The sequence below is a fragment of the Gouania willdenowi genome, chromosome 10, assembly GCF_900634775.1.
Source record: "Gouania willdenowi chromosome 10, fGouWil2.1, whole genome shotgun sequence".
Lineage (NCBI taxonomy): Eukaryota > Metazoa > Chordata > Actinopteri > Blenniiformes > Gobiesocidae > Gouania > Gouania willdenowi.
Window position 1 is genome coordinate 23,713,442 of NC_041053.1, and position 19,987 is coordinate 23,733,428.

The window sequence follows — 19,987 nt, forward strand, 5'->3', positions numbered from 1 at the left end:
ATCTCTGAGATGCCAAACGGGAGAGATCTAGTAGATGGGGGAGGCGTGGTCTGAGAGGCCAGCAGGAACGCCTTCAAAACGCGCTTTAATACGCGGACATCAGCTGTCCACCAACCTGCACCACGTCTGACTGCTGTCCCCGCCTCGACCCATGCACGCTCTGTCCCGCCCCAGCCCCCCTCCATCCTTCACCCTCCACCACAGGCTGCATGCGAACTCTGTGCTGCTTGCGCGCAAAAACTGTGAAATGTGTCTATTCGTGCAGTTTAGAAATATTCACAATAAAAAAAAAAAAAAAAAAAATGATAATTGCACCAAAGTCATTTGCAGGTTATGTAAAAATGTTTCTGCTGCATCCAAAACGTGCACATTTGGCTGTAGACCAAACGGAAAAATACGCACACGTGTGATTACTAATGAACATGTGAATAAATCATATTCTAAGTCCAAAGTATCTTTGCTTGTGTTGGAAAAGAATAATATTAAATTGCTTTATGCGAATATTTCTGTGTGTTTCAATGTTCAGAATCAACATTCCACGTCTTTTATTCACAGTTGCAGCTCTGAGATTATACGAGCTTATAAAGACAGTTTGAGCTCACCAAACAGCCTGCCAGCCGCTGCGCATATTTCTTCTGTTCTTTAGAAACCAACTTTAATCAGCTGCATTACATAAATCTCAACGGGACCGAGTGTTGAATCCGACATAAACACGGGGATTAGGACTAAAGTGTGCGTCAAAGGAGAGCCATTGCACTCTGAACAAATATGACCAAAAAAAAAAAAAAAAAAAAAAAAAAAAAAGTAGAAAAGTTGCACAAAGTAGTCAGACAATCCATGAGAGTTGTCTGCTCCATCAATTAAAAGCGGGTAATGTCAAATTCACTGATTCCAAAACTTTGTCTCCTGGGCAATGCCTCCAAAAAAAACCAAAAAAACAATTACTTTGCTTCCTTATTCCAAATTGCCTTTTGTCATTTCTACAAATTGCACATTTCTATTTTCCTCGTGAAAAACGAAGCAGCTGGGGATTGTAAACTTCACAGTTTAAATTATTTTAATAAATCAACAATTATTATAAAGCCAAAGTAATGCGACTAATAAATTAGATTGTGGTTTGTGATGGGGGAATGGATTCAAATTGTGTTCAATTCCTGTTTATTTTTATTATCGTTTTTATTTATTTATTTACCAAAATAGACTGAATTAGAACTGAGTATTTAAGAAGTGGCCACTGGAGACACTTGGGAAGTCGGGAAAAAATAATGTCCCATTGACATCTGTTCGATATAGTGCATTTCTGCTTGTTGTGGGGTGAAAAAAAAATGAAATTGAATGAAAAAATAAAATTAATATTATATCAAAGTGGCAAGTTAAAATCTGGTGTACATGCATAAAAGTTGTGATTTTTTTTATTTAATTTTTAAAAAAAAAAATAACATTAACAAAAACAAACACTTTTTTTAAGTTTATGAAGACTTTAAACTTTACAAGACGTTTTAGAACGAGAACGAGTCGGAAAATGGATAACGTTTACGCACCAAAACCTCCAAAAACAATCTCATCATCTTATACAAAGTTGTTCATTTATGCGTCCAGTGGTTGGAGAGGCGTGTATAGGCGTCACACCACGTGGGCACAGGATAAACACTGATAAATAAAAGTAACGTGAGAGGAAATAATGCCTCTCTGGTCCAGGTTTACGCGCACGGACACGCGTCCTCACGTGAGCCTTCAGCACATTTGTTTCTCCCTGCTACGATTGCCATGCGGAACTGTGTGGACGAGCGCAGGCCTCTGGGGTGCCATACATTCATATCCCCGACACACACGCGCACACGCACGCACACACATGCACACGCAGCCCAAACGTCAGCGTGTCAGTATCCTAAAAACAAGATACGCCAGTTGGGGCCTTGGTGATCCAGCCAATGTGAATACTGTGATTTACAAACTCCACAGCAGCCAAAGCTTTGATAAAGTACATCTGATCATTACGCACACACAGTATGCGCGCGCCATTTAAAACACGCAGAAGTTCTTGTGTGTGTGTGTATATATATATCGGTGTGTATTGCTCCCTCACTATGAATAACTCAAGTTCAAGTGTCCACATATGTTGATCTATTAAAATTCCCTGCCTTTTTAAACCCATATCCGACATTTTGCCGTAAGTGATGAGAAAAGAGTTGTATGCGCTGCTGTAGCTGTACAAGCAGCAGATGTTGTTGTAAATCAAAAGGTTGGCCTGATGATAATAATGGCCTGATTGAATTGAGGACTCATAAAAATCACTAGCTCTAAAGAATCAAGCATATGCTGGTGAGGAAGGCCCTTCTGTCAGACAATATGCTCCGTGGTCTACATAAAAAAAAAAAAAAAAGAGAGAGAAAGATATGGATCGTTTTAATGTAAACAAGAAAGGTGAACTTCATTCAATGAAGTTCATTGATAATAACGTTGGTTTTTTTTTTTAAAAAAAGAACGCATAATGGCAACAGATTTGAGTATCCTCAAAATAGCAAAAAAGACACTTTACTATAGAAAACACTTCAGATGGAAATATGAAGAGAGATCATCGTGAGTAGCGTTGATTTTTACAGTAATGTTTAAAATGTACCGACTTCAGGTCAACCAGACAAACACAAACATAAACAGGAGCAATGTTGCCATCTAGTGGCCAAAAAAACACAATACATGAGGAAATACGCACTGCTGGTGCGACTGTACAATTATCTTTTTGGTGAAACCCAGTCAAAAAGAATAAAAAGGAAAAGTAGAATAATGATAATTAAACTAAATCAAATCTAATCTCATGATTATTAGCTACTATCTCATAATTATGACTTAGGATCTCAATTATATTATTATTATTATTATTATTATTATTATTATTATTATTATTAATAATAATAATTTATTTTTTTTACTGGCAGGAATGGGCTTCCATAGTTCCAAGATCTGTGTTTAAACTATTAATGCAATTGAACACACTTGATAAAACATAATGACATAAACACAATGTTACCACTGTATATATTGATTCTCCTATTTTCTTTTTTTTTTAATTTATTTATTTTTTAAAATAAAACATCTGTGATTGCTTGTTTACTGTTGACATATTCACTGGTTTGATTTCACACTGCTGCATCAAACAATAAATTACTTCACATTTGATATTTTACATCTTCAATTTATCATTAATAATGGTAATCTTTAAAGATATTTCAATATATATTGTACTGTATGTGCTGATCATCATGGATAAGTCTAAACTGAATATAGCATTTTGAATTTAATGTTAAATAAAAGTTCAAACTTAAATTAGTAGATAAACCATATTAGGTTAAATTTGTATCTGATACTCTATGATCCTTTCTATTTTGTTTAAGGAAATTTGAAGCATTTTAGAAAAAATTAAGTTTTTCAACAATTTGAGATAAAAAAAGACTGCTATCATGTTATATAAGAATGGAAAAAAACTGTAAGCCTTGCAAATAATGTGGAGTATACATGAATTTGTGTATTTGGAGTAACTGAGATACTCCTACAACCAGTGACGTGCAGTGACCACTAGGGTTGGGTAGGTACGTTGCAAATCAAGACCACGAATGACAATTTCATATGTTTCTGCTGGCAAGTGTTAATTCAATTCAAATCAACTTTATTTGTATTAAGCAATTTCCAACAAAGTCATTTCAATGCACTTATCAAAATATAAAATTCATAATAAGAAAGAAAAAAAACCCCAACAAGATCCACATGAACAAGTATTTAGCCATCTAACAAAATCAACATCGTAAAACATCATTAAAGAAACATAAACAATTATTTAATATTGCCTCCATACTCTCTCAACAAGATATATCTCATGACATGGCAGCACATCCGTTGTTTGTGTTGGAAACACAGAAACACGGAGAAAATCACAACAACAACAACAACTCAGAACAGTCTCAGTGAGGAGCATCCACAAAGCCAATCCTTCCTTTTGTTCCATTCACTGTGGAAAGTATGAAACATTTTCTGACCTTACCTTTGCTGAAGGTCTGGTAACTCAGGTGTTGGTCTCCCATCTTTTAAAAGCTGTTGTTTTTCTTCAAAAATTTTTTTCTCTATCATCTCTAGCGCTATCATCCTGCCTGTAATGTTATCCCGCCCACTCGCTAGAGCGAGAGAGAACGTAGCAGCAGCGTCACATGGGTCAATTCACTAATGTACTGTGAACTTACGTATAGCATTTAGCATAGCGTGGTTACGTCCAAAGGCAGCGTAGAGAAATGGTTCCCCAAGATGACAAATGGTTGTCATCTTGGGGAACTGACAGCACATGCGCAAACACGTAAAAACACGTTATGGGAATAAAGGCAGAGCAGCCGTGTGCTTTTGGGAGGGGGCGTGGCCTCCTCCTGCCTTACAGCGGAGTGAGACGGCAGCCATTCCAGGAAATAGCGCTGTTTGGTCATTTGGGCTATGAAATGACACTTTCAAACTTAAAGGTACTGTAGGTATTGGAAATGGAAAAATAAATCATTTATAATTATATTAATTTTAAAACAAATAATCAAAATATCAATTCACCCTTGGGTAGACACTGCCTACCTTGCCTACCCTGACGGCACGTCACTGCCTACAACTGAATTAGTTGGTAATTTACACAATTATTTATGTTTTCTCTGTCATTTTTACTTTCTTCTGCGGGCCGAATTGGATGCTGCAAAGGGTCAGATTTGGCCCTCAATCCTTGCTTTTGACACATATGCCCCAGACTAGACCTGGGTGACATTTAACTTTCATATGCCCTTGTATGCAAATGTGATGTGAGAGAAACAGCAAAAATGGCAAAGACAGGGGTTTGAGTTATCTACATGCATAAAAACTCAAAAAAGAGTAAGATGCTAATGCTCAGACTGCTATCAGTTCATGCTGGATAAAAAGGCATCACAATACATCAGTGTGCATCATAGGTGGGACCACAAAGTTGCAATACAGTTAGGATAAACATGTTGTATTATACGCTTTCATAAACCAATCAGCAGTGAGGAATGGCAACAGCAGCACTTTTAAGGACCTGAGTTGGTCTCTAAATCTTGGAGTATAGTTAAGCATCCATGAGACATGCTGGAGAAACAAGCACAATTGATAAGACTCAAAGGATCTGTAGTTTTTGTCAAATGCCCTATAACACTGTGGATCTCCAAAGGTCAAAAGGCAAGGGTCCTAAATAAGATGTGTTTAAAAAAAAACTTCAGAAAAAAGGTAGGTTCCTCCCACCAGAGTGACACACAAAGCATATTTATAGGGATGTAACGAATCACTCAACTCCCGATACGATTCGATTCACAATACTGGGTTCATGATACGATTCTCTCATGATTTTTTTCTACAAAATGGGATTGTAGTCAAATGATGACTGAAAAATACTGTATTATTTTATTTTTATTTTTCATTGTCAAAATAATCCCTTGATAAACTATTCAAAACAATGCAATTTAACTAAAAATAAATGTTGAATGAAAGAAATAAAGCAATAATACAAATGAAGAAGAAACCTATTAATTTAAATTCTGGTTCTATAGTAAACAATGCAAAATGCATAATAGTTATTTTTCTTTTTAAAAGTGCAACTGAAGAGTCATTGCACTGATTTACGTCAGATATTTGTTTGGACCAGCAGAGGACGCTGGTAACCCAGTGGTCGGTTGGCATGCAGAAATTCTTGCAGTGAAGAAGAGATGCTATGCTAGCAGACAGAGCTAATAGAAAAACCTGACTTTTACAGATATTCACGTAATATTACAGATATTCTTTGGTGCTAAAGGGGCAAGGAATCATTTATGAACATGTTTAAGAGTAGATGGCGGCCAGAAACAAAGTAGTAGCAGATTCCGCCCGCTGTGTACGCTGCTGGACAAGAGAAGGGATAAATATATATATAGCGCCCTCTGCTGTTTAAAAAAAGTACCTCGATTCAATTTTCAAAGTATCGGTCAATCGTGATACCTATGCATCTATTTTTAACTGCCATACGATTAATCGTTACATCTCTACATATTTATATATTTTGTTACTCAGTTTTTATTAAACAAAGTAGTTTCTGATATAATTGGAGATGCATATTTAAGTCTTATATCATTGTGGTAGGATGACCGGCAGTGGAGGGGAAAGACAGACTTGAAAGCAGAATTCAGTTTAAACTTTTTCTACATATTTTTCTTCTTTGGCTGGTGAAACATATTTACAATGAATCCCCAAAACAGTAAACCAAAAACTGAAAAGGGCATTGGGATGCAAGGCTACATTTTACAAATCCTGAACATATCTACTAAACCATCTGTTTGCTTTGCTCTCAGTTCTGCTCACTCAGGGTTCCTCTCTCCAACTGAGGCTCAGCCTCTATTTATAGGCAGTCTATACCTGTGACTCCACCCACAGGCAAACCAAACCCAATCTAAAACCAGTTGACTCATTAACAAAATAAATTCTCAGAAACAACATACAAAACAAAAAATAACATGAATTATCCAAGCATCCATAATAAATTAATGTCAACTAATTCACTGCCAATGTTTTAAAAATCCATAACAAACAAAACTTACACAAACACCCCTGTACAAATAGTTTGTCCAAAAACCAGCCCACCAAACACCCCTATTTACATGACTTGGTTTAGTCCCTCTTGTTTCTTGCACACCTGGAAGTGCTGCTGTCAAAATGGTGGTGCGCTAGCTGCTAAACACAAATGCTGGTAGGCCTTTCCCTGCACAGTAGAAGTTGTTTGCCTGGTAACATGGTTAACAAAGAGGATGCACAAGCATCATGAAATCTGTTACCAGAACAATGATAACAGACAGATGAACGGAATGATGATGGCAGTAGCAACAATTCAACAGATGTTAAGCTACTGGCATTAGCTGACTGTGCTCACTACCCATAGACCCTTGCGACTGACGTCACGACACATTGACTCAGCGCCATCTTGGAAGATGACAGCCCTATACGGATACACCTACGTGGGTGTGTTTATTTAAAAAATAGTGTTATTTTTTGACTTATTGAAAGCAGTCCATGTGCTAAACGATTGTCGAAGGTCGTCTTCATTTGGCCTCAATATGTCGGAGGCCATTGATTATGTTGATACTCTGCCAGACCCTGAAAGAAGTCGGTACAAGGATAAACTGGGTCTGATCGGTGGGAATGATCCCTACAACATTACTGTTGATAATTAAATGGAATGAAGATGTGTCTTATTTCCCGGGAGTGACTTATCCTGACATTGTGAACTACCTCGTCTTTACATCTGGCTCATACACAATAGACCACATGAAAAGTTTCAAGGGACTGGAAGCTCACAACCAGTTTGTTAGTGGCTTAATTTAATTTCCTGAAGAAAGACTTGTGTACTGCAGTCCCAGCCGTGTTAGAACACCCACACACAGCACAAAAGTTTACCATCGCTGTGGGCTCTCTGCTTCGCTAAAACGTTTCCTGCGGCGGCTTGTTCTTCTATCATGGTGGAGGACCGTACATCACGTGACCTGTGAGGTCATGTGACATGGGTCTATAGTGTGGGCGTCACAGCTAACTCCGTGGCAATCATAGTGAAGTTAACAGTGACGTGCAGTCAGGGTAGGCAAGGTAGGCAGTGCCAACCCAAAGGTGAATTGATATTTTGATTGTTTGTTTTAATTAGAATATAATTATAAATGATTTATTTGTCAATTTCCGATAGCCTACAGTAAATATAAGTTTGAAAGTGTCAGCATTTTGTGCTTTTCATAGCCCAAATGACTAAACAGCGCTATTTCCTGTGCAAAACACATTTACAAATACCACAACATATTTATCTCCGCCACCGTAGATATACAGTATCTTGTTGGGAGAGTATGGAGGCTGCTATTGAATTGTTAATGTTTCTTTAATGGTGTTTTACGACGTTGATTTTGTTAGATGGCTAAATGATGGCTCAATGCTTGTTCATGTGGATCTTGTTGGGTTTTTTCTTTATTATGAATTTTATATTTTGATAAGCGCATTGAGATGACTTTGTTGTAAATTGCGCTATACAAATAAAGTTGAATTGAAGTGAATTAACACTTGCCAGCAGAAACATATCAAATTGTCATTGGTGTTGACATTGGTGGTCTCTATTTGCAACGCCCTGCCTACCCTACCCTAGTGCTCACGGCACGTCACTGACTGGAAGATAAACATGACCTACTTAACTCATTTAAAATGAGTCATTTTGGAGTTTGGAACATGAGCCAAAGACACAGGTTATAGTTTTAACATTATGATTAAAATCAAAGCTTCAGCATGTTAAAGATGGATATTTACTCCATCCTGTGTAAGCTGGGCCTGATAAAAGGTGGGTATAGGAGAAAAATGAATGACAGATAATGATTGCAATCAACTAACTTCATATGCTGTGTGATCTGATAATTAAACAGAGACCATGTGTCTTTTGTTACAGCTGAGAATAATGAAGACTATTATTTCAGTATTTTTGTGAACAAGTTTCTTCTGCTTTCCGTCAAAGGGAAGTAACTTCAAAAGCATGACCTCTACTTCTGCAATCTCATTGTTGGCTTTTGGTTTTTCTTTCATGAAGGGGAACCTTTGATTGCAACAATATATTGTTTTTGGTCATTGGCGAAACCCACTCAGCTCTGCTGCTCCTCCCACAATGTTTCTTACAAATGTGGCACATTTTAAACAGAAATAAAAAGCCATAATTTACTGCCAAGAAGCATTGTTACAACAAATAATTTACCAAACACAAATGTTCTTCATTTTTTGTGTCAGTTTACATTGTTCCATTATGTTAGCCCTGCTACTGACTGACAAAATATAATTTAAATAGGCTGTAGCAACACATAATTATCAAAAAATAATAATAATAATTAAAAAAACAAAACAAAACAGAATATCACACTGTCCACAACATATATTTAAAAAAGGCCAAGACAGTGAATCATTGCACAAAACCATATTTTGCCCTTTCATGTCATACTTGAGCGAAACTACTAAATCAATACTCTCATTGTATGAATAACACTCACTTCCTCTGTTATTAGATTCACATGTGATGATGAATGAAAATGTCACCAGGCACTTCATGACCTAATAGTTGACAACATTTAGTTCCGTCTCATCTCTAAAGGTCAAAAACTTTGGTAAAACTGCATGAAGCATGTTCGCTTCCTTAAGTAGCGGACTACAATGATTTTTTTTTTTTTAAACGGGGAACTCCACTTGAATTCCAATTATCTCAATAATATCAGGCCAGTTGTTCAAAGGTAATCTGATCAGATGTTGGTTATCAGATTTGATCAAATCTTGAAAATGGGTTGTTCAAAAGGGAAGTAAGGATTAGAAAATTTTGTAAAACTTTAAAATTGGTCAAATAATACATTTGTACCATTTAATGTATATACTTTTATTTATGTTTTGCACTTGATTTGTTTAACCTATACAATGATAAAGTATATAACTTAGACATAGGCTACCAAATAAACCTTTTGGTAAAATAAAATAAAAATGATCTTGTGAAAACAATCAAAACGTGAAACAATCCCCCCAAACAGCTTTCAATAACAAACAAAATTATATTAAATGTTTCTTTCGTCACTATATATTCATTTCAAAGAAACAATCATCAGAGATGAAACTGTCAAAAAAAATGTCTAGCAATTGCATTCCTGACTAAACATCCAGTCAGTGCCTCATTCTGACAGAACGCCAGAGGTTGGGCTGGTTCTTCAACAGGCTCAGGTGCATCATAAACACCATCACAGAGAGGGATTGCACCTGGTAGGAATGTTGTGTAGGACAACACAGGGAAGTATTATGTTGGATGCTCCCTGTGGTTTTACTCACACTGAAATAGCAGAAGCACAGATACTCCCGGCAGCTAACCAAACTGTAGCAAACCAAAGTGAAACTTCAGATCCGCCTCCTAAAAGCGTGACTTGAAAATGCTGGTGTCTCCTCCTCAGATGAGGAAGAACCCTGAACGTGATTTATTTTGTAACTATTGGTTATTTAGCAGTTTTATTGAGGACATTTTCAAATATCCACAATGTATTTGTTAATGTATATTTGTTTTGTATTTGTTGTGGCTCAGATGAGGGGTAATAAAATAAATTATTATTGTTATTTTTGTGTTTTGTCTCAAAATAGAAAACACTTACAGTGACCCCCATGTTTGCTCTTCTACCTGTTGTTCTTTACATAGCGGTAGCCCACATTGTGATATTTTGTCCCATTTAGAGCACTGGTAATCCGGATTTGGTCATCTTGAAAACTGTATATCTGGATCAGGTTGATCCAATCCAATGTTGCTTTGAAAAACCGGTATAAAAGTAAGACGGATTACCTGAACCCAGTTAGCAAAAAATGGGATTTCTGAATCTGGATAATTTTGATCCAGATTTAATGTTTTGAACAACTGACCCATCATCATCAATACATTGGGTTAAATTATGCGTACAACCTTTAGTTGGACGCCAGTTTAGATTTCAGTATTTTTGTCTGATAACTGGATGCTTCCGGAGACCTGTTAACCCTTGGATGCATGACCAACCAATACTGTACACTCTTCCATAAGTGGGGTAAAAAATAATCCCAATTAGAATCACTGCATTTTTGCAGTAAACTTAGGAAATGTCTTTGATTTTGGTTAAAGACAATCATTTTTGTTTTCAATTTTGACACATTCACATTACTTTTTATTCACAGTTTATTACAAAACAATCCAGCTGTTTGACTATGGAGGATGAACAGTGAATGAACATGCAGTAGGTCCAGGGACCAAATCACCGTCCACAGCGAGGGAAAAAAAGTCAGCAATAATTTTGAGAGCAAATTTTGTTTTCATTTTAGTGATAATCATTGTCTTTTGACTAAAGTGCAACTTAGTTTTAGTCAAAATGTAGTCATCAGAACTATTTCAGTTATTGTCTAATTTTAGTCAACTAAATGACATTAAGATTTTAGTCAACCAAATCTGTTACAGATATAGTCAACTAAAATATAAGGTATAAGAGTTTATGCATTTTTGAAAGCTTTAATTACCATTTATCAACATGATATGGGACAGTATTAAGGCTTGTCCTACATTACATGTATATAAAGTAGTTTCAATTGGTCAACTTTCAAAAAAAGTTATAGTTTGGTTTTGAATAGTTGTTGGAAATATCAATATATTTTCATTCAGTTTTTGTCAACGAAAACTATGACAAAATTTTTTACTCAAATAAATTTGTCACAAGTGACACCTGTGACAGCCCTGACAATTGAATAGTACCACAGATCCATGAGTGTTTTGTGTGTCTAGCGTTGCCATGTGTTTCTGCCAACTATCTGGTTGACGGTATCTACACCTCCTTGGGTCAGGTTGCAGAAGAGGATCGCTTGTGTTTTTTTTCTTCTTCTTATTTCATTCCCTATCTTTCTGTGGGGCATTATGCTGAAGAGTAGAACAACCTTTCCATTTTTTCTAACATAATTGATCACTGTCATGCTGCTATGGAACTCAAACTTAGTGCTGTAGATCTCCCTGCACTTGGATGCATTAAACTAGTATACTTCTTCATGGATGTGTGAAAAACAAGTTCATAAATGAAGATAATAGTAACATGTGGCTTGTAAAATGACCTCCTGGGAGGTGAGATTCTTGGCATTAGATGTGTAAGTGGGACAGTTAATGTATACTGGCTGTCAGAGTTGATAAAATTCAAAGATACCTTGGGTTAACCCTTTAACCCTTTTTCATTTAGGAAATGCTTGGTGTAATTTTTGACCCCACTTGCAAAAACTGTAATTTCCTGTTATCAGGAATACCTGATATAAACCTGTTCTAAACCTGTTCTTATTTATTTTAAGCTGTTGAATGTTTTCTTTTGCACTTTTGATCATGTAAAGCACATTGAGTTGCCTTTTGTATGAAATGCGCTATACAAATACATTTGTCTTGCCTTGCCTATATAATAAAATAAAACGCTTTCAATGTCCAAGATTTTTAAGAATAACAAAGCTTGGGGTCTTTTTTTTTACCCCACTTGTGCATCGAAGTGTTAAAGTAACTTAAAAAAAACTAAAACAAACAACAAACTTACCATAATTACAAATTGGTCTACGTCAAACACACAAAACCAAATTGCGAAAGTTGGCAGCTTTATACTCTACTAGTGTTCTTTGACACAGAGTGCAATGAACACCACATGAGCCCTATCTGCTTTCAATGACTTGAGTGCTGTGGTTTTATTTAAAGCCATATTATCCCCTAAGCAGTCAGAGAAGAATAGAAAACCAAAACTTCTATTTGTTAGTCAAATAAAAGGTAAGGATGTTTCTGTTCTCAGCAATGGGATGTTCATTTGGAAAGCTACTGGTTCAAATCCAGGCCTCAATTAGTAAAAGTCAGTACACAATAATATTATTCAATTTCAATGCATTTATTCATACAGCAGCAGTACAAAAAGATTGAAACATTGAAACATTTTTAATGAATATTGACATTGAAATATTCATTGTTCGCATTTTTGTTTGTGACGTTTCATTCACTTTGCACAAGGAAGGCTATAGGCTAAGCACTTCTGATAGACTCATTTGCCAAAATAAATAAATAAATAAATAATTGAAATTAGGTTAAAATAAATGTCCCAAAACTTTTAATGGAAGCGAGCAAGCGTGGCAATTGAAAACATGCAAACTCCACGCAAAAGAATCCCATGCAGGTGTCCACCCTGGGAGTCAAACTCAGGGTCTTCTTACTGTGATGTAGAATTGCTAACCACTACACCACAGTGCTGCCCCTGTAAATAAGTAAGTAAGTAAATTTTATTCATAAAGAGCTTTTCACAGGTAAAAATCACAAAGTGCTGTACAAACATTTCAGTTACATCCCATCCAAAGAAACATGAAAACACAATCACATATAACATGGAAGGGCAAAAAGGGGAGAACTGTGGGTCGCTATGGGCAAAGTAAAGGAAAGTATTAAACTAGGAAAAAACCTCCTTGGCGTACGTGCACCAAAAGCAGAACACTGTCACAACAAAAACTTGAGAAGGGGTTTAGGGTGGAGAAAGGAGGGAATGCAGGGAGAAGAAAAGAAAGGATCACCAGCCGCTGGGGGCTGGAAATCCTCCGCATGCAGCCTCTGTTGGCGCTTCACATGCTCCCTTGTAGCTTGTAAGCAGGGAGTGGGAACGGAGGGCCAATGGAGGCGTTGAAAAATAAACCCTTTGCTTTCGCTCTGATACAGTCAGATGATGTGTGATGGCCTTGATAGATCTGGTTCAGAAAACAAAAGTCCAGGTGGTGATGGGGAAAAAGGAGGGGTAGATGGAGGGAGACGGAGCATCAGTCTGCACAATATCTTTGGTGAAATAGAAGACAAACAGCCTTGAGCGGCTGGCGTGTGGGGGAGGCCAATGATGATAAGCGATTTGTTTTCGATTCAGGCTAGCACAATTTTGGTAGCCTTGAGTCTTGGTCTCCAGCAGTGAAATCCAATAATGTGGCCTCAAACTCAGCCTCTCCAAGCTGGTTTCAATCCCGCGTAAATATTCCAAATTAGCCTCCTGCTTACTTTTGAGCTTGTTCATCACATTAGTCTGAGTGTTGAGTGCTCTGCCCCATCTTTCAGAGATGACTGGCAGCCTTCCCAAAACAGCTGTCAACATAATATAGACTTTGAGATAGATCAGAAAGCTGCCCGCTCCAATCAGCAGCATCCCTGCTACCATAAATCCAATCATGCAGATGTCCTCCACGAAAAGCATAGACAGACACAAGACCTTCCACTTATTCTAGGAATCCATCATGTATCCGGCCACAAACATTCCGTCTGGACACGTGGGCTCACCTCTGCCTGGTCATTTTGTCGAGCTGACCAATTCCATAATTTCGGTTTTTGGATAAAATACAGAGAGAGTCTCCTATTAGATCCACAAGACAGAAGACAAAACAAGCAGCAAGGGTAGATAGGGAGGAGAGTTGGAGAAGAGAAGAATGTCACCGCTTTCACCGAGTAGCAGAGGAGTATCAAGGATATATAATAATAGTTATATATCATCATAGGATAATAAATATGCCCCCCCTTCTTCATGTATTACTGTATTAACCTACCCTAACTAATCTAACTGGTAAAACATGAAGCCTTACAACTGGAATTAGGAAAACTTAACAGTCACTTAATTTACATGATATTTATCTACAAAGCACACAATCCATTCAAAATAGTACCTGGAATCATGGTTCTCCTTCCCAGTTTGTCAATGTTTATCTGCTAGTTTGTGTGCCTCCCGTATTTGTTTCTTTTGTTATTTTTCTTGTTTCTCTTCATCCTATAAGACAAAACAAATATGGGTAGTTTATAGTTCTAATGAAATCACTTCACAGATGTATAAATAAGACAGAGACTGTGTTTGAAATCACATACAAACGTACTACTAAGACTAATTCTGAGTGATGTAGTGCGTTCACATTAGATATATGGACAGATCAAATAAAAAAATTTGAAGTATGTACAATGGGCATAACATACTCAACTGCCCCATGATGCATTACAAGAATGTAAAATCGTCTTGGGACTGGCTTCAAGCTAAAAATCAAACATCCTCTTTTCAAAATAAAAGCATCTCTTCTTGTCTTCCATTAGTTTTTAACACTTTTGCAAAATAGGGCTCTTATTTTGAAGTTAACCAGAAGTTTTATAAGTAGCAGAATGGTGGGTCTCCGAAAATCTCAGAAATGTTGGCATGAAATACGTTTCTGTGTGTTTTATGGATCAAATGACCACATGTAGATATTCTACTTGGTCACTTTCTTAAAATATTTTCAGAACTTTCAAAGGTGGTGAATTAACGAAGATATTTAGCCTCAGTGTGCTTCAGGTTTTTGTCGTTCGAAATGCATCTTGGGAGACTTTGAAGTATACTTCAGTGGGAAAGGTCATCTTCCTAATCCTCCTAACCATACTTATAGTATAGAGTATATAGTATAGAGTAGGCAGCATATACTCATTGAGTTTGTAATGCATAGTATGGAGTATGCCATTCTGAACACAGCCAGAGAAAAGTACATCCAAACAGGAAACAAGAAAAATGTAAACGTGTAAGTCAAAGCCGGACCCGAGATATAACTGTTATGTGAAACATTAAATCTGGGAACACGTTATTTTTTCTCACCTAATATGACTCCACTCGCTCCACGGTGAGTTGCAGAAAGCATCTTTGGCACGGACACACACTGATCTAGCCCATGGCTTTATTTGAAACTGAGAGCTGTTATAATTGTTGACAACCATGACCTAAAGGGAAAATATATGTCAATACAGTATACATTTTAGTGTTTCTACTTCTTCTCATTATCTGACACATTTTATCTGCTCGTTTCATAAAAAAAATAAAAAAAAGTCACACCTTTGAAGCATTTGACATTGAGCAGAAATCCACACAATCTTTACATCTCCTTCTGAACAGTGCTATTTGGAAAGTGAGGGGAAAGTAGGAATGGGGGCGACTCCAGGAACTGGGATAACTCCACTCTATCAGCGTGGTGTTCACTTTTCTAATCCTCACTTTATCTGGTTTCACTGTTGGCCAAGAATGACATTTCTTAATGGAATGAAAAGTAAGCGTGGAAATGAACACTCTTACACAAAGTTACAACTGCTCACCGATCTCTGACAGGTGGAACTGCTTGGAGTAATTTTCCAGCAGAAAGAGCTGACTCCTCACAAAGATTGTGAGGTGGATAGGCCTGCTCTCCTCAGCGTAGGGGCAATGCTGTTTGTCCTGGCAGGAGATCGCCTTCCCACTGTCTTCAACCCAACAGTTGAAGGCATTTTCACCTGAGGAGCACGTCCATTTCTGGTCACGGGTGTCCACAGAACAGCGGGTGTCAGAGAAACTGAACCGAAAAGCACAGAAATGAAGTTTCTTGTCAGAAAACACATTTGAAGAACTTTAAGCTCCCTCATGGACCAAGAAATCATAGGTCACACTAATACAAAGTTTTAGAATAACATGATTGATCAGAATTTACAGATGTATAGTGTTAAAATTTGAATCCGGAGAGAGAATATGTGAATGTAACTGTGTAGTCTGCTCACTGTTATTGTTGGTAGACGAATCAGAAAAAGCTTCAGCAGTCTGTAAACTTACCGGCCAACTCTGATAAATGCTACTTTGCCTACACGGATCCTGTCCCAGGTCCAAGAGCATTGGAAGCCTCCGCTGTAGTTCTGAGTCGAGCACTTCACATAATCATCTTAAGAGAAAAATTAGAAAATATACAATAAACTAAAGGTAAACATCGACTGTGCTCAAAATTGCATACAAACGCAGGCTACTACTCATACTAAAGGCTCAAACATACTCGGGTGGACCCTGCGCACTCCTCAGAGCTCACATACTTGGCTGCACTGCTACGTAGTAGTTTCCCCTAAAATCCTACATGCCCCATGATCCTTGGAAGTATACTTCAGTGGGAACAATCACCATCCTAATTATACTAATAGTATATAGTAGACAGTATATACTTATTGAGTGTGTTGTACGTTAGTATGCGATTTCATTAGTTTTTGAATTATTCATACCATTGCCATCTTTCACTAGAATCCTCTGTTTCTTGTCCACCTTGATGAGAACCATGGTGTGATTCAGAACTGATCTGTCCACACTGTGGCAGGTGTAGTTTCCTCCTCCAAGGGATTCTTCTAAAACCACCGAATAAAAGTTTCCTGTCTGCGTTTCATTTACTCCATTTTTCTTCCAGTAAATGTCCTTCTGATGGATTGTTGTATTCTCCAAACAGGTCAGACGATGATGACCCAAACTTCCATTCACTTCCAAGACTAGAACTAAGACAATCACATGGGGGGTGAAAAGAGTGGAATGGAATTTTGTATTTAATACCATAATACCAAGCACTAATATTAACAAAGTGGTAACAGGAGTACTACTTCACCTATCGTGACACAAAAGAATAAGATAAGATACAACTTTATTGATTCCCCCAATGGAGGAAATTTAGATGCTGCAGCAGCTCCAAAAAAACATGGAAACAGGAATTATAACTGCATCAAATAATAATTAAATAAGGGGAGAAAAATGCAATAGAATTATATAATACAAGGCATAAACACTATGTAGAAAATAGGAAACAGCAAGTAAGACAGTAAGTCAATTAGATTCAAATAATTCATTAAAACACAATGTAATAGGCAAGTTAAAACACACATGCTAATATATATCAGAAGCAGAAACAAAGCTTTATTTTACTAAAAGTTGGAGATTCTGGGGGTTATTATTTACGATAAAAAAGTTGTGCGCTTTATTTGTCTGCTAAAATCAAGGATGGGTTATCAAAAAGGTCTATACTCACTGTTTGGATACAGAGTCCAAAAGCTCTGGGGATTTTGTAAAGTGAAACGGAAAAATGCAAATATGACACTGAGAATGAAGGTCTTCATCTGAATAAAAAAAAAGAGGGCAAACAAAGGAATGAGAATGCAGAAAAACAGCAAACACCTGAGAGAACAAAATCAAATTAGGATCATTTTTGATATGAGCCAAAAAAAACAACACACACACACACAAATGCACATTAACAGTAAAACAGCAAGTTATTCATTATCAGACTGTAACACCAGCACAACCTGAACATTGTATTATAAGCATCTGTACCGTTATCATGCGCAATATGATTCATTGCTTTTCCTGTTAATTATTACTAGAATTTATACTCACATTATCTTGTACTTCACTCATTGGTTTATTGTAAATTGTGAAAATTGTCTCATCCGATCTAAATGTGATTGTCATGTCATTTCTTTCTATCAGAATAAATCAATGTAAAATGTAAGATAAACAATTATCATTACCCAACACAATCATCTATTGCTATTTATTTATTTAAGCCAGTGTTATCAAAGCTCTATCATTATCATGCTCTTCTATTCAGAGGTATGCTTACCTTGTCAGCAGTCTTCACACTATGTTAACTGTGCCATGCTGAACTGGTTTTATAGTACGAGTCACTTCAGGAGTAAATTCCCCAGCAGGAGCATCAGGCTTCAAAAAGTACAGAGGAACCGCCCCTCCTCTTCATTTGAATGAACAAACAGCATTTCGTCATCTTCATTTCACTGTCTCTTCTGCTGATAAATTACAAAAGGACGGTAGAATTTTAACGCATATAAGCATGCATACTTTAAGCCTGACAGGCGTGCTTTGTTTTACATTGTTTTAAATAGGTTTTATCATCCGCCATACGATGCCAGCTGAGAGTCAACAACAACTATGTGTTTGTATTTGATCAGCCGCTGACTGGGACTCATTCAGTTTCATTTTCAGTTAATCACACTTTCTGCTGTGACATCACTCAGTTATGACCACAAAATGACAAAATGGATCTCCCAGGTAATTTATTTATTTAGTCATTCATTCATTCATTTCAGAGATTCTTTTTCTTTTTCTAAACCGACACATGCCATATGTGTTTATTTCAAAGAAATGACTGTATAAAACCAATAAAAAAAAAAAAAAAATACATACAACTGTGCATCAGCGTCCAAAGGGTGTATACACCCAGCTGCATAATATAACTGTTTGAAACCTGATCTATAAGCCACTTCACGCTCTGGAACTATGCATGCAGGTCATAGGTCGAGAGGGATATAAACATAAACAATCTCGTTCACTCTGTTGATATTTTCAACCTAACAGCATTTGTAATGTTGTTCCAGAGATCTTTAGTGTTTTAATAGTGTTCATATTATTAATATTACACATTTTCAGACTCGAGGAGGGTTTTCCATTGATGCCACTTTCGGCCGATTTGAGCACTTTAAAAACCAATGGAAGCAGCTCAGCAGCAGTATGGAAGCAAGGGCAGTCCCCATGCATACGCACGTATTGGGACTCGGGGAGACCATGGCTTTCCGATGTGAGAAACAGTATCAAAGCGACAGACCTCTTCTGCTTCCACACTCCCTTCTCCCAAGCTTTCAACTTGTTATGTATTTTCTGTATTTACTTTATTGTTGTTGGTTTATTTTTCTGACTTGTGTAGTTGTTTTAACAACTGTAAAGTGTTTTTGAGTTTTTGCAAAGTGCTTATGAATAAAAGGCAGTGGCTATCCGTACGGTTGCCGTATCAATATACCGACATTCTATCCGTACTCATTGGCCAGTTTAGGTCACGTGACTAATACTAAACCTAAAAATTGTTGTGATAAAGAGTTATAACCTAACCCTAACTCGCTACTTACGTGTACTTCAGTAGACGCACCAAAAGCACCGGGGGGTTGTCCGTACGACAACGTACGAATAGACACTTTCTAAATAAATTGTATTTATATTATTGATGGGACAAGTGTGAGTTCTCACTTTGAAAAGGTAAATTCACGAGGTACACCATCCACTAACCAGGTCCATGATTCATTTTATTAAGCTATTATTTTAATTCAATTTACAAATTTGAAGGATGTGCACATGATGGACATGTGGATACGTGAAATGAGTAACACCAGCTGAAAATGTTTGAAAAGCCAGGAAAAAACAAATTTTCAGCTCTCAACTTGGTATTTCTGCCCTCGGAGATCGATACCATGTTTACACAAAAAATCTTTCAAGGAATCAATGTTCCAACGGGTAAAATATCTCTAAATCTCTGTCAGACTCGCTTCCTACATCGTCAGCCATGGCGCGTTTATCCCTCTTGACCTTTGACCTAATGCGCAAGAACTGAACCAGAGCGTGAAAAAGCTTATTGAATGTTCCTTTTCATGTTGTTTCTGTAATGTCTGTACACAGACCCACCTTTTAAAAGAACATTAGTTAAACTTAATGTTAGGATTTGAAGAGGAGACGGAGGCAGGTAAGGCTTAAGAATTTATTACAAAAACTGAAGAAGCTGAGGAGATGGGGGGGCAGGCTGGCAGCAGGACTCAGCAGACAGAACCAGAATGCAG

The 19,987-nt window shown here is 37.1% G+C and overlaps 1 protein-coding gene across 2 annotated transcripts; it reads right to left on the reverse strand.

Moving 5' to 3' along the window:
- Positions 1-12,671: 12,671 nt before the first annotated feature.
- Positions 12,672-18,042, reverse strand: il12ba (interleukin 12Ba). Of its 2 annotated transcripts, none has more exons than XM_028459992.1 (9): positions 17,989-18,042; positions 17,398-17,485; positions 16,610-16,873; positions 16,176-16,281; positions 15,689-15,921; positions 15,432-15,604; positions 15,198-15,319; positions 14,254-14,354; positions 12,672-12,818 (listed from the first exon to the last, which is right to left on the reverse strand). In XM_028459992.1, exons 2-8 carry the CDS (start codon positions 17,483-17,485, stop codon positions 14,297-14,299), a joined length of 1,044 nt encoding a protein of 347 aa, XP_028315793.1. In that variant the 5' UTR covers positions 17,989-18,042; the 3' UTR covers positions 12,672-12,818; positions 14,254-14,296. The 2 variants fall into 2 exon arrangements, with proteins under 2 accessions (XP_028315793.1, XP_028315794.1); XM_028459993.1 differs by lacking the exon at positions 12,672-12,818 and adding an exon at positions 13,835-13,946.
- Positions 18,043-19,987: the final 1,945 nt, after the last annotated feature.